Source organism: Eucyclogobius newberryi, unplaced genomic scaffold (assembly GCF_026437365.1).
Source record: "Eucyclogobius newberryi isolate DKJ021-1_F unplaced genomic scaffold, fEucNew1.0.hap1 SCAF_4, whole genome shotgun sequence".
Lineage (NCBI taxonomy): Eukaryota > Metazoa > Chordata > Actinopteri > Gobiiformes > Gobiidae > Eucyclogobius > Eucyclogobius newberryi.
This window is the reverse complement of record NW_027316056.1, coordinates 30,378,813-30,403,120: the sequence shown is the minus strand read 5'-3', so window position 1 is coordinate 30,403,120 and position 24,308 is coordinate 30,378,813. Positions and strand designations below refer to the sequence as shown.

Sequence of the window (24,308 nt, the reverse complement as noted above, 5' to 3'; positions counted from 1 at the left end):
CATTATAATCAGTTCCAGAAGATCTCAGTGAATTCTGGAGTTTTATTTTCCTGTTTCATATCGTGGAACAATATTTTGGGGACACAATATATATATTTTCTTTGCACGACTGGGGAAACGTGTCGTGCATGTGTTTCTATCAGATTTAAGCTGTAAAGAGTCAATTAAGCAACTTTCATGACTCATTAGAAATACTACTACCAACTTAAGTTTGTTATTCTACAATGTATTTGTTTCGGCTTGTGTTTTTTTGACAATATTGTACATTTAAAAGAGTTTACTGGGATTATTCTGCTTTACTCGCTCACATCGTTTCATGGTAATCGTTTATTGTGACGTTTTTTGGTGTTGTCAACATGGAATACACAAATTAATATCCTACACAGTCATTAAGTAAGTCATTTTATTGATTTACTAACCTTTATTTAACTCGGTAAAAACCCATTGAGACTTGTACTCACTTTGAATACGTCTTGAAGAAACGGAGGAAAAGATAGAACGCTTTTAACTCTTTTAACGTCTACAAAAACTATAGATTGTTACATTTTAAAGCTCCAAAAAGAGGATGAGAGGATGTAATCTATTCCTTTTCTGAGCCAAATATACACAAGCCAAAAATGGTTATTGAGACTAAAACGTGCCAATCGTTTCTTTGACTTCTTACGTCGCGATGGAGCAGAAAATACATGAATTCCTATCGTGTTTTTGACTTTTTCTGCACGGTTCTGTCCCTGTACGTGCCACGTTAAGACCGGCGCGAAAATGTAACACATTTTTGAGTGAATCTGAAGATGAATAAGCGTACTACCGACATTCGGGGGCGAACGCGGGCGCAAAAACAAATGTCACCGTCCCTGACAAATCCGCAGTGGCAGCGGAGAGGTTACATTCATCACTGAGCGTTCTTCATATCGAGTGCAAACACGGGACGGAGAATTAATATCACGCACTCGTCGGATGAAGATCGCTCACTTAACAGATTATTATTCCATTCTGAAAATAAAACAGTCGGACATGCAAACGTGCAGCTGAGCCAGAGTTACAGCTCGTGTACCGCTTGTGGAGCCGACCCTGGTAACCGTGGTAACCGTGGCAACTATGGGTCTTGGACAGGGTTGATAGATATAAAGAATTTGTATTTTTGTGTTTTTAAAAGCACTTTGAATTGCACTTTTGTACAAATTGTGCTCTTTAAATTAAAGTTTGATCGATTTAGTCACAATTGGCAAATCGATTGGACAAGAATAATAATAATCATTAAAAACAAAAGTGTAATTTCGTATGGGCAATCAGCTATTTTTTTTCTTTTCTTCAGAACTTCGACAGCCATTTGAATCACAATTCATGAACATTTAATACCTTTAAATGACCTTTAAGGTGTTACTGACGCGTTCTGCTGCTTTAGCGAGTCCACACTTGACAGCGATTGGTCAATTCTGATCAAACAGAAGTGCGGGCTCCTCCCACACTCTGTTAAAACGCAGAAAAGTTTGGAATCGGACCACAAGGGAGCGTCAAAAAAAGCCCTCCTGACTTGAGACGGTCGAACCACGGCCGCAAACTTGTAGCACACGTGTCTCTCAAAAGCATGCCTTCTTTTAGCTCCGATTTACTCAGAGTTTAGCGCTTAGCTCGTTAGCGCTTAGCTTGTTAGCGCTTAGTCTTATTGTCATTTTTACCCCCCCCCGTTTTTCGCTTCGTAAGACGTCACCATCCGGACCGTGCATTTCAATGATCACATACATTTAAAATCGAGAGAGGTTATGACTCCGGACCAAAACGTCTCGTCTTGTATCGTCTTGGCTGCTGCGGCAACCAAAGCATCTCCTGTCAAAGGGATAGAGTCATATCGCCCCGGCCCTTTACAGGGTGCAAACTCACACACCAGTTAGACAATCATACGTACTCCATAGCATCCCACAGTTCTTAACCATTCTTTTTAGACTTTATTATGTTTGGGTCCGGGCACATTTAACACATTTAACGCCTGAATTGTTCCCACGACGTCGCAAAGTTGTCAAAGTTACGACCGCGTCTTACGGCGCTTGTACCTCACGACAAAGGTAATGTTTTTGATTTTCCGTCCCGGCTTCCGACGCGGCCCGTTCACCCGGCCAAGTCTCTTTCGAACCGTCCCAACAGCAATCAGAAAGTTATGTCGGGTCAAATGCTACTACGACGACGACGCAAAGGCTTTGAGCAGCAGATCGGCGGCCAGTCCCGGGGAGACGGCCCCCCCGTTGACCCGCTCCTCCAGGCGGGGCAGGGCGTCTCTCACGGCGGGGTGCGCTCGGAAGTGGGACAGCACGTTCTCCCGGATCAGGCTCCACATCCAGACCCGCTGCTGGGCCTGCCGCCGGGCCTGGAGCTCGCCGCCGGACAGCATGGCGTCCCGGTACGACTCCATCTTGGCCCACACCTCCGGGACGCCTTCACCGGTGTGAGAGGACGCCCGCACCACCTGGAGGGACGAAAGAGATTGTGCTTATTGTAGAGGGACGATGTCTGCAAGATGTAGGAGATAAAGCTGTCAAAAGTGCTGACAGAGATGGGATTGTGTCAGGAACAGCAGGTTTTAGACGTTATCGCTGTTATGGGTTTCGCCGCCAACAGGCTTGGAGGAAGTACTACATTTAGCTATTGACGTAGAAAGTATAGATTTAGAAACAATAAAATGAATCAAGTTTAACTGTCACATGAAATAAAACATCTAGTAAAAGCACTGAAGTTTTAAAAATGTAAAAGTAGTTTTGAAAACGTTTAAAGCATCAAATGTTGTGCTCAAAAGCTACGGACTGAATTGATAACTTAATGTAGCTCGTTATTTTTAGTTATATATTTGTGTTTGTGCTTAAGATCATGCACGTACTAGAAATAACACCTTGGAAAATGTAGGAGATAAAGCTGTCAAAAGTACTGATTAAAAGCGACAGAGATGGGATTGTGTCGGGAACAGCAGGTTTTAGACGTTATCGTTGTTATGGGTGTCGCCGCCAACAGGCTCGGAGGAAGTACTACATTAAGCTATTGACGTAACAAGTATAGATTTAGAGAAAAAAGAATCAAGAAGAAAATGACTCAAGTGTCACGTAAAAAATGTACTGCAAGCAAAAGCAAGTAGTAAAAGCACTGAAGTAGTAAAGGTAGTTCACAAAGATTTTGAAAAAGCATCAAATGTTGTGCTCAAAAGCTACGGACTGAATCGATAACTCAGTGTAGCTCGTTATTTTTAGTTATATATTTGTGTTTGCGCTTAAGATATCATCATGAACGTACGAGTTATGGTCTGAAAAGTGTCTAAAACCTGAAAGAAAAATGCTTTATGTTTCAGTCCAGTTCAAAAACACAGTGGAGCAGAAAGTACAGACACCTGCTCTCACATGTAGAGAAGTAAAAGTATAATGTATCCCCCGTAAAAACTGACTTACATACAGTTCCTTTACTTTTGTACTATGCTACTTTCCTTTAACCTCTTAAAATACACAAATGATCACATAAATACATAATATACATGTTTATACCGTATTTTCTGGACTATAAGTCGCTTTTTTCATAGTTTTGGCCGTGGTTCGACTTATACTTATATTTATACTTATATACTCATACTCCGGAGCGACTTATATGTGATATTATTTGTCATTTTCACACTTGCAACCGCATTTCATACTCCAGTGCAACGTATATATGTTTTTTCCTTCTCTATTGTGCATTTTTTGGCTGGTCCGACTTATACACCGGTGCGACTTATAGTCCAGAAAATACGGTAATGATCAATTTGAGAGGCACACATCTATTTTTCCCCTTAACATGAGTTTGGAACCCATTTCAGTCACAGATTTGTGTGATATTGTTTCACATTTAGTTAAATATAAAGTTAATTCACACCTTTAAAGATATCGGACCGCAGAGGTTATGATTTAAACTGATAATACGGTTTGAGATGACAAACAAACGTGAAACGAGATAACTTCGTAATATCCGCCGATCCGTCGAGCGAAACGAGGACGGTCTGTGCCCATAACTTCCGCCTGGTCAAGCGTAATCCGATTACACATATCATTTATATCTCTGTAATTTGACATCGACTGGCAATTGGCGGAGTTGGATTTGACAGCATGGTAAATACTCCGGCGCGATGATCAACGGCCAATTAGTGTGGCTCTAATAGCGTCGTTAAGTTAATCATTTTACGAGGTCTGGGCGGGAGCTTGGCCCGCAAACAGGAAGAGCAAGTTTGGAGAAACAACTCTGCAACGGTGAGATCGTGGAAGTCGGTGCAGAGTGAGAGAGGACGGAAGAACAAACAGTGTAAAAACATTTAAGTTTGTTTTTTTGTCAATAAAAATACACTCCAAAACTGTCATTATGGATTTAGTCGTGCTTACTTGGAAACAAAATAATAACAAATTAAATTAAAGTGACTTGTTGAACTAAAAATGCAGTTAAGATACATATATTTTGAATTTTGCTAAAATATCTAATTTTTTCAGTTTAAAATGTCACTTCCTGTTTGTAAATTATGACATCACACTCAGAAATTACCCAGCAAACACTGGTCAAAAACTCAACTGTCACAATGTTTTCTATTTGACAAATAAAAATATATGAGAGCAACTTTATTTTTTTGAATGTTTAGGGAGTCAAAAAAATGTGTTTCTTTGTGTAAATTCTGCATAAACTGTTGACTGGAACGAGTGTCCCTAGTGTGATGTCACTTCCTGTAATTTTTCTACAGATTTTTGGACGTTTTCTCCACAAATACCTGCTTGATTGGTGTAAAACTATAATTTATATGTACAACAGGTATAAACACACCACGTAAAGTCAAAATTAGACAATTGTAAAAACCCGTCATGGGCACTTTAATTACTGTAACGTTCAAACTGCATTTTTATTCAGCATATCGTCTTGAACACGTAAAATAATCACAGTTGGCTCACAATGTATAAATAATTTGCATAATCTCCACATGAGAACGAGAGGAAATTAAATATAGTCTTTCAGAACGTTTTAGTCTCCTGACCTGACTTACATGCGAGCTGCTCCAAGTGAGGGGGGGGGGGAGATGTGGTCACAGGCGTTGCCACGGTGAAGCGACAGGCCGGAGCAGCAGAGGATGAATCTGCCTCCTCTCAGCCTTAATGCAAAGTGTGCAGAGCTTCTAATCAGCAAAGTGCATGACACAGCAGCGTCGTGCGGTGGCTCGCGGCGGCGCTGGTGGGAGGGCGGGCCTGGAGATGGGGGCGGGCCCGGGGGGGCGTCGCCCTGGCAGCGTGCCCAGTAGGCAGATGCTGCAATGGGCCGGGGGAAACAAAGAGACAAGGCCAAGCGGGGAGGGTGAGATGGGACATGTGCGGGAGGGAGGGGGGTGCGTGAGGGACTGCGGTACTCGGAGCACGGCGCCATGACATCACCGCCAGCGTCTTCATTATCATCCTCGTCACCAGCCTCCTCCTCCTCCCCTTCCTCCCCCCCCTGTCCCGGGTCAGATGGCCTTTCAGTGGGACGTCTTGTTGGGAGTTTAAAGAGCTGTACTGTGCCGCTGTGAGGACTGCGAGCAATGGATGTGGTTTTGAGGTGCATTGTTTTGGGCCTGTGCAGTGCGGATATGATCGACACATTAGAAAATAATAATAATAATAATAATAATACAAATCTGATGAACTAATTATTCTGGTGACAAAAATAACTCATCTGAAAATAGCACTTTAATTATTATCACTGTGTTTCAAGTGCAAAAATTACCAACCGTTGCCATAGCAATTAACCAAAACAAAAACATCAAAACAAAAAATATTTTATCCACTGAATATTCAATCAAATGGTGATCATGACAAGAAAAAGCAATAAACTGCTAAATAACATGCATGAAAAAACCTAGAATCTGACAAAGTTAAAGTGGACGTTTGTGCTACATCTAATGAGCTTTTAACCTCGTTACAACAGTGTTTCCTCATCATTGATTGATTGATTTGTGTTTGAGTAATCCTGTATTGTCCTACATTTGAAGTTTGTTTTCCTAATTTCACCTCTCCCTGCCCACGTCCCTGCACTTTGTTGCAATTATTTCACAAATTGAGACTTTGTGTGAAACATGTTGCCACTTTTCAAAAATAAAAACCTGTAAATGACAATCCGCTGCTTGTTACGGTGAAATGTCACTATGAAGAGGCGGAGCTTATCAGATCTACTGTTTTGAACAGGATGTCAATGGACCTGTTTTTATTACAGAGCCGTTTTAGATCAAAATTGCGTCATAATACATCATAAACACAATGTAAAATGATGATCTACTTCTGTTGTAGTTCAATAGTAAGTACCCAAAACAAGCACAACACGTCTCCTTTAAAAACAAATGATTAAGTATTATTATTCTTTAAAATGCACTCAAATGTAAAATGTTTAAAATGTTATAATACGGTATGACATTAGTGTATAGTATACGCAAAATCGTTCACAAAAATAACCAATATATCAATACAACTGTCGGCTGTTTGGACTACTGTTACTTACATAACATGCATGGCACAAACACAACATAATGTCCTGTGTGTATCATGTTCTATAATCTGTTATTATTATTATAACGTTCTGTGAAGCGGCACAGCTTTAAATATGTACAAACTGTATGTCCCACTGGAGGAATGGTACAGTTGCTGATGCCCCGCCCCCTGCTCCGTGTCACAGTGATGACAGGGCATCGGGGTCAGGCCATCTGCGCTCCTGACTCCGCCCGCCGGCCCTGACCTCCTCTGACCCCCCCTTCGCCTTTACCGCACAGACATATTCACTTGTTTGTGTACAGGACGGGCTGTAAGTGGAGCGGACTGTCCAGGCGTCTGTCCTTCTGTCCCGAGGCTGTCGTCATGGCGTGAAACGGGGTCAGAGGTCAGAGGGTTTGTTCCATGACCTTTTCTGAGCTGCAGCTGCTGGAGGTGAATGGATCGTTACTGACTTTATTTAGGTCGGTCCTGAAGATGATTTTACTATTAAAAGGAGGTGGAGGGTTGGAGAGGGTTGAATGGAAGGTTCCTCAGTGTGGCATTAATATCTTCATTAACACCTGGACACGAGCAGGTGACGCTTAAAGGCCAGGTTATAGGTCAGGTGTGTGGAGAGGTGACACCGCTCACGATCAAAATCCTACTGCATGCATGCTTTAGCAGCAGAAGAAGCAGCAAAAGAAGCAGCAGAAGAACAAGAAGCAGCAGCAGCAGAAGAGGAAGAAGAAGCAGAATAAGCAGCAAAATAAATAGAAGAAGAAACAGAAGCAACAGTAGAGGCAGTGAAACAAGAAGCAGCAGAAGAAGCAGAAGAAGCAGAAGTAGAAGAAGCAGAAAAAGAAGCAGAAGAAGTAGCAAAAGAAGAAGCAGCAGAAGAAACAGAAGAAGAAGCAGAAAAAGAAGACAAGCAGAAGAAGAAGCAGAATAAGCAGCAAAATAAGCAGAAGCAACAGTAGAGGCAGTGAAATAATCAGCAACAGAAGAAGCAGAAGCAGAAGAAGCAGCGGAATAAGCAGAAGAAGCAGCAGAAAAAGAAGCAGAAAAAGCAGAAGTAGAAGAAGCAGAAAAATATGCAGAAGCAGCAGAAGGAGCAGAAAAAGAAGCAGAAGAAGAGGCAGAAGAAATAAAAAAAGAAGCAGAAGACAAAGCAGAAGAAGAACCAAAAGCAATCTTTATTTCTATAGCACCTTTTGTTGTGCATAATATTAGTCAGTTAAAAAACCTTTACCATTTTAACCTCAACGAAGACATTTTCAGGCACAGATTTGTGCACGTTTTAGCCATATATTTAAAATACTCTTGTTGAACAAAGTTGATACAGTCACTGTCCCATCGTCTGTTGATGATGAGCACGGATCAGAAGGGGGGCAATCCTGTTTTGTAATACTGCATGCTTTGTACTACACACTACAAAGTATCAGTGTGTGTTTTCATGTACAGTACATACCTTGGGGTTCCAGGACCGGGACTGTCTCCTCAGCAGCTTGAGTGCACTGGTGTACTCGGCCTGGATCCTTCTGGCCGGAACCAACAAGTCCCCGTCCGCCTTAGTGACCACCACCAGGTCGGCTCGTTCTATGATGCCCCTCTTGATACCCTGGCATCACAGAGGGAGGGGGCATTAAGTCCCGGAAGTCCACTGGAAATAAATCTGATGTCTAGACGTCTAATCTGCCGAGTGATCTGGGCACACAGCGAGGGACACGAGGCGGGCGCTGCCAACCTGGACGCCAGTCAAAAAACTGTGCAAAAACTCTTACTTTTAACAAATGGTGGACGGAAAAGCGAGTTAAAAGGATTCGTTTGGCCCAAAGGCTCATGAAACGGGGAGAGCGAGAAGGGGAGGACATGCGCCTGCACGTGGAGCCTGGCATTCTTCTTACTACCAAAACTCTAGACTCCTCATCGCCATGTCATACAAATAAGAAATTAAAATATGGTATTAAAAACTGTAAATGAGCTCCTGAATTAATATAAATAAATAAAATACCATCTAAAGCTGTATTTATATACAAAAATAAGTAATAAGTAAATTAAATGTCCTATTTTACTTAATTAAAATCAGTATTAGAAGGGTTTTCTATTACATAACATTGATTCCTGTCAGAGTTAATAGTAAGTGTGGCTCACTGACCTGGAGTTCATCGCCCCCTGCTGGAGGAATCAACAACACGAACATGTCAACCATGTCAGCCACTGCAAACTCAGACTGACCCACGCCTGCACAGAAGAGGGCATTATAGACGGCATTATAGACGGCATTATAGACAGCATTATAGTGGGCATTATAGTGGGCATTATAGAGGGCATTATAGAGGGCATTATAGCGGGCATTATAGAGGGCATTATAGACGGCATTATAGACAGCATTATAGTGGGCATTATAGTGGGCATTATAGAGGGCATTATAGAGGGCATTATAGTGGGCATTATAGAGGGCATTATAGAGGGCATTATAGAGGGCATTATAGAGGGCATTATAGAGGGCATTATAGACGGTATTATAGAGGGCATTATAGACGGCATTATAGTGGGCATTATAGACGGCATTATAGTGGGCATCATAGAGGGCATTATAGACGGCATTATAGAGGGCATTATAGACGGCATTATAGACGGCATTATAGTGGGCATTATAGTGGGCATTATAGAGGGCATCATAGACGGCATTATAGAGGGCATTATAGACGGCATTATAGTGGACATTATAGAGGGCATCATAGAGGGCATTAGAGAGGGCATCATAGACGGCATTATAGTGGGCATCATAGAGGGCATTATAGACAGCATTATAGTGGGCATCATAGAGGGCATTATAGACGGCATCATAGAGGGCATTATAGTGGGCATTATAGAGGGCATTATAGAGGGGCATTATAGAGGGCATTATAGAGGGCATTATAGACGGCATTATAGAGGGCATTATAGAGGGCATTATAGTGGGCATTATAGTGGGCATTATAGAGGGCATTATAGACGGCATTATAGAGGGCATTATAGAGGGCATTATAATGGCCATTATAGAGGGCATTATAGAGGGCATTATAATGGGCATTATAGAGGGCATTATAGACGGTATTATAGTGGGCATTATAGTGGGCATTATAGAGGGCATTATAGAGGGCATTATAGAGGGGCATTATAGAGGGCATTATAGTGGGCATTATAGACGGCATTATAGTGGGCATTATAGTGGGCATTATAGACGGCATTATAGTGGGCATTATAGTGGGCATTATAGTGGGCATTATAGAGGGCATTATAGAGGGCATTATAGTGGGCATTATAGAGGGCATTATAGAGGGCATTATAGACGGCATTATAGACGGCATTATAGTGGGCATTATAGACGGCATTATAGACGGCATTATAGACAGCATTATAGTGGGCATTATAGTGGGCATTATAGAGGGCATTATAGAGGGCATTATAGCGGGCATTATAGAGGGCATTATAGACAGCATTATAGTGGGCATTATAGTGGGCATTATAGAGGGCATTATAGAGGGCATTATAGTGGGCATTATAGACGGCATTATAGACGGCATTATAGACAGCATTATAGTGGGCATTATAGTGGGCATTATAGAGGGCATTATAGAGGGCATTATAGCGGGCATTATAGAGGGCATTATAGACGGCATTATAGACAGCATTATAGTGGGCATTATAGTGGGCATTATAGAGGGCATTATAGAGGGCATTATAGAGGGCATTATAGAGGGGCATTATAGAGGGCATTATAGTGGGCATTATAGTGGGCATTATAGAGGGCATTATAGACGGCATTATAGTGGGCATTATAGTGGGCATTATAGTGGGCATTATAGAGGGCATTATAGAGGGCATTATAGTGGGCATTATAGAGGGCATTACAGAGGGCATTACAGAGGGCATTATAGAGGGCATTATAGTGGGCATTATAGAGGGCATTATAGAGGGCATTATAGAGGGGCATTATAGAGGGCATTATAGAGGGCATTATAGACGGCATTATAGACGGCATTATAGACGGCATTATAGAGGGCATTATAATGGGCATTATAGAGGGCATTATAGACGGCATTATAGTGGGCATTATAGAGGGCATTATAGACGGCATTATAGAGGGCATTATAGTGGGCATTATAGTGGGCATTATAGTGGGCATTATAGAGGGCATTATAGAGGGGCATTATAGAGGGCATTATAGACGGCATTATAGTGGGCATTATAGTGGGCATTATAGAGGGCATTATAGTGGGCATTATAGAGGGCATTATAGAGGGGCATTATAGAGGGCATTATAGACGGCATTATAGTGGGCATTATAGTGGGCATTATAGAGGGCATTATAGAGGGAATTATAGACGGCATTATAGACGGCATTATAGGGGGCATTATAGAGGGCATTATAGAGGGTATTATAGAGGGCATTATAGAGGGCATTATAGACGGTATTATAGAGGGCATTATAGACGGCATTATAGTGGGCATTATAGACGGCATTATAGAGGGCATTATAGACGGCATTATAGTGGGCATTATAGTGGGCATTATAGTGGGCATTATAGAGGGCATTATAGAGGGCATTATAGTGGGCATTATAGAGGGGCATTATAGAGGGCATTATAGACGGCATTATAGACGGCATTATAGACAGCATTATAGTGGGCATTATAGTGGGCATTATAGAGGGCATTATAGAGGGCATTATAGTGGGCATTATAGAGGGCATTATAGAGGGGCATTATAGAGGGCATTATAGACGGCATTATAGAGGGCATTATAGAGGGCATTATAATGGGCATTATAGAGGGCATTATAGACGGCATTATAGTGGGCATTATAGAGGGCATTATAGAGGGGCATTATAGAGGGCATTATAGTGGGCATTATAGTGGGCATTATAGACGGCATTATAGTGGGCATTATAGTGGGCATTATAGTGGGCATTATAGAGGGCATTATAGAGGGCATTATAGTGGGCATTATAGACGGCATTATAGTGGGCATTATAGTGGGCATTATAGACGGCATTATAGTGGGCATTATAGTGGGCATTATAGTGGGCATTATAGAGGGCATTATAGAGGGCATTATAGTGGGCATTATAGAGGGCATTATAGAGGGCATTATAGACGGCATTATAGACGGCATTATAGTGGGCATTATAGACAGCATTATAGACGGCATTATAGACAGCATTATAGTGGGCATTATAGTGGGCATTATAGAGGGCATTATAGAGGGCATTATAGCGGGCATTATAGAGGGCATTATAGACAGCATTATAGTGGGCATTATAGTGGGCATTATAGAGGGCATTATAGTGGGCATTATAGACGGCATTATAGACGGCATTATAGACAGCATTATAGTGGGCATTATAGTGGGCATTATAGAGGGCATTATAGAGGGCATTATAGCGGGCATTATAGAGGGCATTATAGACGGCATTATAGACAGCATTATAGTGGGCATTATAGTGGGCATTATAGAGGGCATTATAGAGGGCATTATAGAGGGCATTATAGAGGGGCATTATAGAGGGCATTATAGTGGGCATTATAGTGGGCATTATAGAGGGCATTATAGACGGCATTATAGTGGGCATTATAGTGGGCATTATAGTGGGCATTATAGAGGGCATTATAGAGGGCATTATAGTGGGCATTATAGAGGGCATTACAGAGGGCATTACAGAGGGCATTATAGAGGGCATTATAGTGGGCATTATAGAGGGCATTATAGAGGGCATTATAGAGGGGCATTATAGAGGGCATTATAGAGGGCATTATAGACGGCATTATAGACGGCATTATAGACGGCATTATAGAGGGCATTATAATGGGCATTATAGAGGGCATTATAGACGGCATTATAGTGGGCATTATAGAGGGCATTATAGACGGCATTATAGAGGGCATTATAGTGGGCATTATAGTGGGCATTATAGTGGGCATTATAGAGGGCATTATAGAGGGGCATTATAGAGGGCATTATAGACGGCATTATAGTGGGCATTATAGTGGGCATTATAGAGGGCATTATAGTGGGCATTATAGAGGGCATTATAGAGGGGCATTATAGAGGGCATTATAGACGGCATTATAGTGGGCATTATAGTGGGCATTATAGAGGGCATTATAGAGGGAATTATAGACGGCATTATAGACGGCATTATAGGGGGCATTATAGAGGGCATTATAGAGGGTATTATAGAGGGCATTATAGAGGGCATTATAGACGGTATTATAGAGGGCATTATAGACGGCATTATAGTGGGCATTATAGACGGCATTATAGAGGGCATTATAGACGGCATTATAGTGGGCATTATAGTGGGCATTATAGTGGGCATTATAGAGGGCATTATAGAGGGCATTATAGTGGGCATTATAGAGGGGCATTATAGAGGGCATTATAGACGGCATTATAGACGGCATTATAGACAGCATTATAGTGGGCATTATAGTGGGCATTATAGAGGGCATTATAGAGGGCATTATAGTGGGCATTATAGAGGGCATTATAGAGGGGCATTATAGAGGGCATTATAGACGGCATTATAGAGGGCATTATAGAGGGCATTATAATGGGCATTATAGAGGGCATTATAGACGGCATTATAGTGGGCATTATAGAGGGCATTATAGAGGGGCATTATAGAGGGCATTATAGTGGGCATTATAGACGGCATTATAGTGGGCATTATAGTGGGCATTATAGTGGGCATTATAGAGGGCATTATAGACGGCATTATAGTGGGCATTATAGAGGGCATTATAGAGGGCATTATAGTGGGCATTATAGAGGGCATTACAGAGGGCATTATAGAGGGGCATTATAGAGGGCATTATAGACGGCATTATAGTGGGCATTATAGAGGGCATTATAGAGGGGCATTATAGAGGGCATTATAGTGGGCATTATAGACGGCATTATAGTGGGCATTATAGTGGGCATTATAGTGGGCATTATAGAGGGCATTATAGACGGCATTATAGTGGGCATTATAGAGGGCATTATAGAGGGCATTATAGTGGGCATTATAGAGGGCATTACAGAGGGCATTATAGAGGGGCATTATAGAGGGCATTATAGACGGCATTATAGTGGGCATTATAGTGGGCATTATAGAGGGCATTATAGAGGGCATTATAGAGGGCATTATAGACGGCATTATAGACGGCATTATAGAGGGCATTATAGAGGGCATTATAGAGGGTATTATAGAGGGCATTATAGAGGGTATTATAGAGGGCATTATAGACGGCATTATAGTGGGCATTATAGAGGGCATTATAGAGGGCATTATAGTGGGCATTATAGACGGCATTATAGAGGGCATTATAGACGGTATTATAGAGGGCATTATAGACGGCATTATAGAGGGCATTATAGAGGGCATTATAGAGGGCATTATAGTGGGCATTATAGTGGGCATTATAGACGGCATTATAGTGGGCATCATAGAGGGCATTATAGACGGCATTATAGAGGGCATTATAGACGGTATTATAGAGGGCATTATAGACGGTATTATAGAGGGCATTATAGACGGCATTATAGTGGGCATTATAGACGGCATTATAGTGGGCATCATAGAGGGCATTATAGACGGCATTATAGAGGGCATTATAGACGGCATTATAGACGGCATTATAGTGGGCATTATAGTGGGCATTATAGAGGGCATCATAGACGGCATTATAGAGGGCATTATAGACGGCATTATAGTGGACATTATAGAGGGCATCATAGAGGGCATTAGAGAGGGCATCATAGACGGCATTATAGTGGGCATCATAGAGGGCATTATAGACAGCATTATAGTGGGCATCATAGAGGGCATTATAGACGGCATCATAGAGGGCATTATAGTGGGCATTATAGAGGGCATTATAGAGGGGCATTATAGAGGGCATTATAGAGGGCATTATAGAGGGCATTATAGACGGCATTATAGACGGCATTATAGACGGCATTATAGAGGGCATTATAATGGGCATTATAGAGGGCATTATAGACGGCATTATAGTGGGCATTATAGAGGGCATTATAGACGGCATTATAGTGGGCATTATAGTGGGCATTATAGTGGGCATTATAGAGGGCATTATAGACGGCATTATAGAGGGCATTATAGTGGGCATTATAGTGGGCATTATAGTGGGCATTATAGAGGGCATTATAGACGGCATTATAGTGGGCATTATAGTGGGCATTATAGAGGGCATTATAGAGGGCATTATAGAGGGCATTATAGAGGGGCATTATAGAGGGCATTATAGACGGCATTATAGTGGGCATTATAGTGGGCATTATAGAGGGCATTATAGAGGGAATTATAGACGGCATTATAGACGGCATTATAGGGGGCATTATAGAGGGCATTATAGAGGGTATTATAGAGGGCATTATAGAGGGCATTATAGACGGTATTATAGAGGGCATTATAGACGGCATTATAGTGGGCATTATAGACGGCATTATAGAGGGCATTATAGACGGCATTATAGTGGGCATTATAGTGGGCATTATAGTGGGCATTATAGAGGGCATTATAGAGGGCATTATAGTGGGCATTATAGAGGGGCATTATAGAGGGCATTATAGACGGCATTATAGACGGCATTATAGACAGCATTATAGTGGGCATTATAGTGGGCATTATAGAGGGCATTATAGAGGGCATTATAGTGGGCATTATAGAGGGCATTATAGAGGGGCATTATAGAGGGCATTATAGACGGCATTATAGAGGGCATTATAGAGGGCATTATAATGGGCACTATAGAGGGCATTATAGACGGCATTATAGTGGGCATTATAGAGGGCATTATAGAGGGGCATTATAGAGGGCATTATAGTGGGCATTATAGACGGCATTATAGTGGGCATTATAGTGGGCATTATAGAGGGCATTATAGACGGCATTATAGTGGGCATTATAGAGGGCATTATAGAGGGCATTATAGTGGGCATTATAGAGGGCATTACAGAGGGCATTATAGAGGGGCATTATAGAGGGCATTATAGACGGCATTATAGTGGGCATTATAGAGGGCATTATAGAGGGGCATTATAGAGGGCATTATAGTGGGCATTATAGACGGCATTATAGTGGGCATTATAGTGGGCATTATAGTGGGCATTATAGAGGGCATTATAGACGGCATTATAGTGGGCATTATAGAGGGCATTATAGAGGGCATTATAGTGGGCATTATAGAGGGCATTACAGAGGGCATTATAGAGGGGCATTATAGAGGGCATTATAGACGGCATTATAGTGGGCATTATAGTGGGCATTATAGAGGGCATTATAGAGGGCATTATAGAGGGCATTATAGACGGCATTATAGACGGCATTATAGAGGGCATTATAGAGGGCATTATAGAGGGTATTATAGAGGGCATTATAGAGGGTATTATAGAGGGCATTATAGACGGCATTATAGTGGGCATTATAGAGGGCATTATAGAGGGCATTATAGTGGGCATTATAGACGGCATTATAGAGGGCATTATAGACGGTATTATAGAGGGCATTATAGACGGCATTATAGAGGGCATTATAGAGGGCATTATAGAGGGCATTATAGTGGGCATTATAGTGGGCATTATAGACGGCATTATAGTGGGCATCATAGAGGGCATTATAGACGGCATTATAGAGGGCATTATAGACGGTATTATAGAGGGCATTATAGACGGTATTATAGAGGGCATTATAGACGGCATTATAGTGGGCATTATAGACGGCATTATAGTGGGCATCATAGAGGGCATTATAGACGGCATTATAGAGGGCATTATAGACGGCATTATAGACGGCATTATAGTGGGCATTATAGTGGGCATTATAGAGGGCATCATAGACGGCATTATAGAGGGCATTATAGACGGCATTATAGTGGACATTATAGAGGGCATCATAGAGGGCATTAGAGAGGGCATCATAGACGGCATTATAGTGGGCATCATAGAGGGCATTATAGACAGCATTATAGTGGGCATCATAGAGGGCATTATAGACGGCATCATAGAGGGCATTATAGTGGGCATTATAGAGGGCATTATAGAGGGGCATTATAGAGGGCATTATAGAGGGCATTATAGACGGCATTATAGACGGCATTATAGACGGCATTATAGAGGGCATTATAATGGGCATTATAGAGGGCATTATAGACGGCATTATAGTGGGCATTATAGAGGGCATTATAGACGGCATTATAGAGGGCATTATAGTGGGCATTATAGTGGGCATTATAGTGGGCATTATAGACGGCATTATAGTGGGCATTATAGTGGGCATTATAGAGGGCATTATAGAGGGCATTATAGAGGGCATTATAGAGGGCATTATAGAGGGCATTATAGAGGGGCATTATAGAGGGCATTATAGACGGCATTATAGTGGGCATTATAGTGGGCATTATAGAGGGCATTATAGAGGGAATTATAGACGGCATTATAGACGGCATTATAGGGGGCATTATAGAGGGCATTATAGAGGGTATTATAGAGGGCATTATAGAGGGCATTATAGACGGTATTATAGAGGGCATTATAGACGGCATTATAGTGGGCATTATAGACGGCATTATAGAGGGCATTATAGACGGCATTATAGTGGGCATTATAGTGGGCATTATAGTGGGCATTATAGAGGGCATTATAGAGGGCATTATAGTGGGCATTATAGAGGGGCATTATAGAGGGCATTATAGACGGCATTATAGACGGCATTATAGACAGCATTATAGTGGGCATTATAGTGGGCATTATAGAGGGCATTATAGAGGGCATTATAGTGGGCATTATAGAGGGCATTATAGAGGGGCATTATAGAGGGCATTATAGACGGCATTATAGAGGGCATTATAGAGGGCATTATAATGGGCATTATAGAGGGCATTATAGACGGCATTATAGTGGGCATTATAGAGGGCATTATAGAGGGGCATTATAGAGGGCATTATAGTGGGCATTATAGACGGCATTATAGTGGGCATTATAGTGGGCATTATAGTGGGCATTATAGAGGGCATTATAGACGGCATTATAGTGGGCATTATAGAGGGCATTATAGAGGGCATTATAGTGGGCATTATAGAGGGCATTACAGAGGGCATTATAGAGGGGCATTATAGAGGGCATTATAGACGGCATTATAGTGGGCATTATAGAGGGGCATTATAGAGGGCATTATAGTGGGCATTATAGACGGCATTATAGTGGGCATTATAGTGGGCATTATAGTGGGCATTATAGAGGGCATTATAGACGGCATTATAGTGGGCATTATAGAGGGCATTATAGAGGGCATTATAGTGGGCATTATAGAGGGCATTACAGAGGGCATTATAGAGGGGCATTATAGAGGGCATTATAGACGGCATTATAGTGGGCATTATAGTGGGCATTATAGAGGGCATTATAGAGGGCATTATAGAGGGCATTATAGAGGGCATTATAGACGGCATTATAGACGGCATTATAGAGGGCATTATAGAGGGCATTATAGAGGGTATTATAGAGGGCATTATAGAGGGTATTATAGAGGGCATTATAGACGGCATTATAGTGGGCATTATAGAGGGCATTATAGAGGGCATTATAGTGGGCATTATAGACGGCATTATAGAGGGCATTATAGACGGTATTATAGAGGGCATTATAGACGGCATTATAGAGGGCATTATAGAGGGCATTATAGAGGGCATTATAGTGGGCATTATAGTGGGCATTATAGACGGCATTATAGTGGGCATCATAGAGGGCATTATAGACGGCATTATAGAGGGCATTATAGACGGTATTATAGAGGGCATTATAGACGGTATTATAGAGGGCATTATAGACGGCATTATAGTGGGCATTATAGACGGCATTATAGTGGGCATTATAGAGGGCATTATAGAGGGCATTATAGACGGCATTATAGAGGGCATTATAGAGGGTATTATAGAGGGCATTATAGAGGGTATTATAGAGGGCATTATAGACGGCATTATAGTGGGCATTATAGACGCATTATAGAGGGCATTATAGACGGCATTATAGTGGGCATTATAGTGGGCATTATAGTGGGCATTATAGAGGGCATTATAGAGGGCATTATAGTGGGCATTATAGAGGGCATTATAGAGGGGCATTATAGAGGGCATTATAGACGGCATTATAGACGGCATTATAGACAGCATTATAGTGGGCATTATAGTGGGCATTATAGAGGGCATTATAGAGGGCATTATAGACGGCATTATAGAGGGCATTATAGACGGCATTATAGACGGCATTATAGAGGACATTATAGAGGGTATTATAGAGGGCATTATAGACGGCATTATAGTGGGCATTATAGAGGGCATTATAGTGGGCATTATAGACGGCATTATAGAGGGCATCATAGAGGGCATTATAGACGGCATTATAGAGGGCATTATAGACGGCATTATAGAGGGCATTATAGACGGTATTATAGAGGGCATTATAGACGGCATTATAGACGGCATTATAGTGGGCATTATAGACGGCATTATAGTGGGCATCATAGAGGGCATTATAGACGGCATTATAGAGGGCATTATAGACGGCATTATAGAGGGCATTATAGACGGCATTATAGTGGGCATTATAGAGGGCATTATAGAGGGCATCATAGACGGCATTATAGAGGGCATTATAGACGGCATTATAGAGGGCATTATAGACGGCATTATAGTGGGCATTATAGAGGGCATCATAGAGGGCATTAGAGAGGGCATCATAGACGGCATTATAGTGGGCATCATAGAGGGCATTATAGACAGCATTATAGTGGGCATCATAGAGGGCATTATAGACGGCATCATAGAGGGCATTATAGTGGGCATTATAGTGGGCATTATAATGGGCATTATAGTGGGCATTATAGTGGGCATTATAATGGGCATTATAGAGGGCATTAAAGACAGCATTATAGAGGGCATCATAGAGGGCATTATAGAGGGCATTATAATGGGCATTATAGACGGCATTATAATGGGCATTATAGAGGGCATTATAGTGGGCATTATAATGGACATTATAATGGGCATTATAGAGGGCATTATAGTGGGCATTATAGAGGGCATTATAGACGGCATTATAAAGGGCATTATAGTGGGTCTAATGTCAAAATATTGGTTTATTTTAATTTTCAAAAGTGGAATAGGAATGGGAAGAAGACAAATCAGTGACATTATAACTACACCTTAAATAGCCTTAACAAAGAGTGAACAAAGACTTAAATAGTTTATTAAGAATGACGTGAGCTTAGTAACCACTTAATTAAGGAGATTATTAGGGTAATAATTACGTAACTTCTAAGCTTGAATTGTTCTGAATAAACTATTTGTTCATTAAGGTTATGGAAATTGTAGTTATTAAAAAGTTACCCAGAAACTTGTATATAAGATGATATATTTATGTAATTTTGGGCTTAATTTTTCAACTTTTTGTGACCAAGACATTTTAAAACGTTTTCATCTTAATATTATAATATGAGGGAGGATTCAATAAAATATCGTTTCCGCCTCATGGACAATGCCTGTACGGTTCTGTCTTACCTACAGTCTCCACAAGGACGATGTCATATCCCGCTCCTTCACACAGAACGATGGCCTCGTTGGTTGTCCTGGTAACCCCTCCCAGCGTCCCGGAGGTGGGTGAGGGACGGATGAAAGCGCTCATGTCCCTGGAGAGCTCAGTCATACGGGTTTTATCACCCATAAGGGACCCTAAATAAAGCAGGGGATTGTTTGTGTTATTTTTAGACTCCGCAATCGATCAACATCAGTGTGAAACGCGGTTGTTTAAAGTCTCCGAACGCTCCTGTACCTCCAGTGGTGCAGGACGACGGATCCACAGCCAGCACCGACACCTTATGTCCACAACCAGTCAGCATCTTCCCCACAATCTCAATGAAGGTGGACTTCCCTGCGCCTGGAGGACCGGACAGACCTGCACACGCACACGCAGCACATGCAAACACAGGCAAACGCACACGGAGACACACACAGCACATGCACCACAAAGCAGATAAACTGTCAGGTAGGCAATAAAGTGTACCTCAACCTTTTTTGAGTCACAATAGCGGTAGAATCATAGAGTAAAGTTAATATACTAAGGGTGTCAGGATGAATCGAGCATCGTGATTATTCAGGTCACAATTATAATTTAGTACAAACTCAGACTTTAGGATCATAAGAATCGTACGTGGCAACAATGAGTAGTCACACAAAGTACTGTTTATGTGGCTGTTTATGTGACAATATCATTACTTTTTCTTTCAATGAGTTTGATTTCATAAATGGAGGATTGTGAAGAAAGCATTTGAAAGACTTTTACTGTTGGTCATGCAACACTCAACACGCAACATGTAACAGTTTTTATACTCTGACATCCGTAGGTAGGACTGGGATAATATTTGTACCATAAAATTGTATTAGTGAACGTCATTGCATACCTGTAATTGATACTAAAGTATTAAGTATTGAAACTAGGTACTCATTTGAAGTATTGATAATGAACAAAATGACAGGAAAAAATGTACCTTTCATGACATTTTTAGATTTACGTCAGAACAAGTACAAAATCACATTTTAACTAAACATAGTGTTGTGGTACAGAGCATTATCATTAGTATGAAAATCAAGTTTGAAATGTAGGTATTGTGACACATATTCCATAACTATTATGTACAAAGAATGCCGAAGAATGCCCTGTGGATTATCACAACATAGAAGTGATGAGGGCAAAAAAGGCCAGATGCTGAGGCCTTGTGAGCAATTAAAAATCCTTTATTAGACAAGGGAAAGGTCTTCATCAAGGCACAATAACCATAAACTACTTTCATTTGTGTCTGTATGACCTGTACTGAGCAGAGCAGAGCTGCAACTAACGATTATTATGCTGAAGGATTATTCTATCCATTAGAGACAAAATACTGTGTCGTTTTGATGAGTTGGATTCTTGTTTTGTCTGAGCCGTACAAACTCTTCTCTCAGCCCTTGTGTACAGTCCAGAAAACTATTATTCATGACTAAATGAGTGAACAATTATCCCAATGACGAACCATGAGATGGCCACACACCTACTCTGAACGCCAGGGGCCTCCCTCCGTTGGCTCTCTCCTGCTCCCTCCTGTGGGCCAGCACCCTCTGCAGCAGCACCTGAGCCAGCTCCTTCTTTCTGGGATGCTGGGTCTCCACTAGTGTGATCGACTCCGCCAGAGACGATCTTTGCCCCCCTATGAGCCCCTCGTACAGACTGTGGAGACGTCTCTGCTCCGGACCACTCAGGTCGAGTGTGTGTTCATGGGGGAGCACGATGGAGGGACTAGTGAAGCGTCTTTGGGGAAGGCAGCAGGTCTTTTTGGCAGCGCATACAGAGGAGGCATGACGCAGCAGTGGGAGGCTGTATCTTCTCATTTTGTTGCACATGGGAGGCATCTGGGGAAATAGATACGGTCAATTCTTGTGAAGAGTTAAAGTAGACAAAAATGTTACTCAAATTGCAGTAACGTCACTTCAAAATAATATTACTCAAGGCAAAGGAGTGGTCCAACAACTTCAACAAATTGAAAAGTAACTGTCTGGAAATGACATTTAATTAACATTTAACGTCAAATAAGGCACACAATCTGGTATTTTCAAAAGGACAGACACAAAAAGGAGGAAAACTAAAAACTTTAAGGATTGGCACAAGAAACACAAATGTTTGCCTCAATAAATATTGTTTGTCAGCATAACATTTTGTCACTAATAGAATTACTCACTGTGGGAAACGTAACCAAAACTTTAACTCAAATAAGAGTACTTTCACTGTTAGGGATGTCAAGATTATTCAGATAATCAATAATTGTGATTATTTAGGTCACAATATAATAGCAAAAACTAAAAAAACAAAATGAAGTCCTTTCTGCTCACTAATTCCTCAAAAAAGGAAATTTTTTTTGTTCTGTTTTTATCTCGCTGTTTCTGTCAAATCAATAATTCAGAAAGTTTGATTTGATAAAGCATGTCACATATTGAGCAGCAGTGACGTGTACGGAAAACAAGAAGGAATGAACATGTAGGATTTTATTACAGGAGAGGTTTCGCTGGTCTTTCCTTCCTGCTGCTGTCAGACTGTATAACAAACACTGCTAGCCCTGAACACGTGCAATACTGACTTAATCATGTGCAATACCATCATATTTATGTGCAATTACTGTCATACTCGCACGCAACAATGTCATATTCATGTACATATAACTGATGTAAATAAGAGTTTACTTTACCATTAGTATTATTTTGTCTTATGCTAGCTATTTTTATTTTAGCTTTATTTTTCCCCCTCCATTCCCTATTAAGATATGAGAGGTTCTGTCTATAGGAGTTTTGTTTATAAGAGTTCTTCTATTAAGAGTGTTAAACTTCCTATAAGTTATCTGTTCTTTTCCTCTGTATCTACTTGCATTGTAACACAAAAATGTCCCCATGTGTGGACAAATAAAGGCTTATCTTATCTTATCTTATCTAGTTTTGGTCATGATGTTAAGAATTGCAAATAATCATTAAATTGCGATGTTTAATCTCACAATAATCGTTACACTAAGATTTTAAATCTTGACATCACTAGTTACTGTTACCTCAAACTAAATATTACTGAAGTAGGAGTAAAACTGCAGTCTGTACAAACCTCTGTATTTTAAATGTTTATGAGGTAACATGTCAAACAATAGTTAAAAAGAGCTGTTATAACAATAGTGTCAGTTATACCATAGTTAAAAATAGCTGTTATAACAATAGTGTCAGTTATACCAATGTTAAAAAACAGCTGTTATAACAATAGTGTCAGTTATACCATAGTTAAAAAAGAGCTGTTATAACAATAGTGTCAGTTATACCATAGTTAAAAAAGAGCTGTTATAACAATAGTGTCAGTTACACCATAGTTAAAAAAGAGCTGTTATAACAATAGTGTCAGTTATACCATAGTTAAAAAAGAGCTGTTATAACAATAGTGTCAGTTATACCATAGTTAAAAATAGCTGTTATAACAATAGTGTCAGTTATACCATAGTTAAAAAAGAGCTGTTATAACAATAGTGTCAGTTATACCATAGTTAAAAATAGCTGTTATAACAATAGTGTCAGTTATACCATAGTTAAAAATAGCTGTTATAACAATAGTGTCAGTTATACCATAGTTAAAAAGAGCTGTTATAACAATAGTGTCAGTTATACCATTGTTTTGATGCTTTTCTACTCCTTCTGATTATGAATGAAAAGGTGGAGTGTGTTAGCACAGCGCTTCTAACTTGCTACATTTCCCTTATGTTTCCTCGTTAAGCTTAATATAATATAAAATAAACAAAGATAAGTCACTTTTAACCCCGAGAAGAGCTGCGATCGTCCAGGCGCAGAGATCCGAGCACTGACCTCGCTTCAGCTGTGAAGGTTTTAGCTCCGGAGTTGCACAATAATTGCCATGTTGTTGATGTTGTTGTTGCGCTTCCGGGTTACGCTGACGTAGAGCGTCGCCCCTGACCAATCGCGTCGCTTGATTTGTGGTGGAAAAGACTTGACGACGAAGTTTCTAAAAAAGTGCGACAAAAACGACAAAAATATCCGCAAAAGACAATAATAGATAGAATTACAGCATCTAAAATTAAATATTACTAATTTTCTTCGATGATGAAAAAGCAAACGTTTATGTGATGCGACCACAAGATGGCAGCAAATAGCTTATTATAATGTTTCGTTTTTTTCCCCTTCACTGCAGCGTTTTGATTATTTATTACGG

At 40.9% G+C, this 24,308-nt stretch overlaps 1 protein-coding gene across 3 annotated transcripts; it reads right to left on the bottom strand.

Annotated features, from left to right (window-relative positions):
- Positions 1 to 1,939: 1,939 nt before the first annotated feature.
- mmaa (metabolism of cobalamin associated A) lies at positions 1,940 to 24,030 on the bottom strand. Of its 3 annotated transcripts, none has more exons than XM_072463714.1 (7): positions 23,945 to 24,030; positions 21,613 to 21,970; positions 20,358 to 20,480; positions 20,087 to 20,257; positions 8,638 to 8,723; positions 7,951 to 8,100; positions 1,940 to 2,461 (listed from the first exon to the last, which is right to left on the bottom strand). In XM_072463714.1, exons 2-7 carry the CDS (start codon positions 21,968 to 21,970, stop codon positions 2,174 to 2,176), a joined length of 1,176 nt encoding a protein of 391 aa, XP_072319815.1. In that variant the 5' UTR covers positions 23,945 to 24,030; the 3' UTR covers positions 1,940 to 2,173. The 3 variants fall into 3 exon arrangements, with proteins under 3 accessions (XP_072319815.1, XP_072319816.1, XP_072319814.1); XM_072463715.1 differs by having other exon boundaries at positions 23,891 to 23,946; XM_072463713.1 differs by lacking the exon at positions 23,945 to 24,030 and adding an exon at positions 23,750 to 23,820.
- Positions 24,031 to 24,308: the final 278 nt, after the last annotated feature.

Excerpts from the sequence above, each read along its gene's own strand:
- mmaa (XM_072463713.1), bottom strand. Across the intron at positions 8,724-20,086 it reads CGTCCTTGTGGAGACTGTAG|GCGTGGGTCAGTCTGAGTTT; the intron begins GTAAGACAGAAC and ends TCTTCTGTGCAG. Across the intron at positions 8,101-8,637 it reads CAGGGGGCGATGAACTCCAG|GGTATCAAGAGGGGCATCAT; the intron begins GTCAGTGAGCCA and ends CTGTGATGCCAG.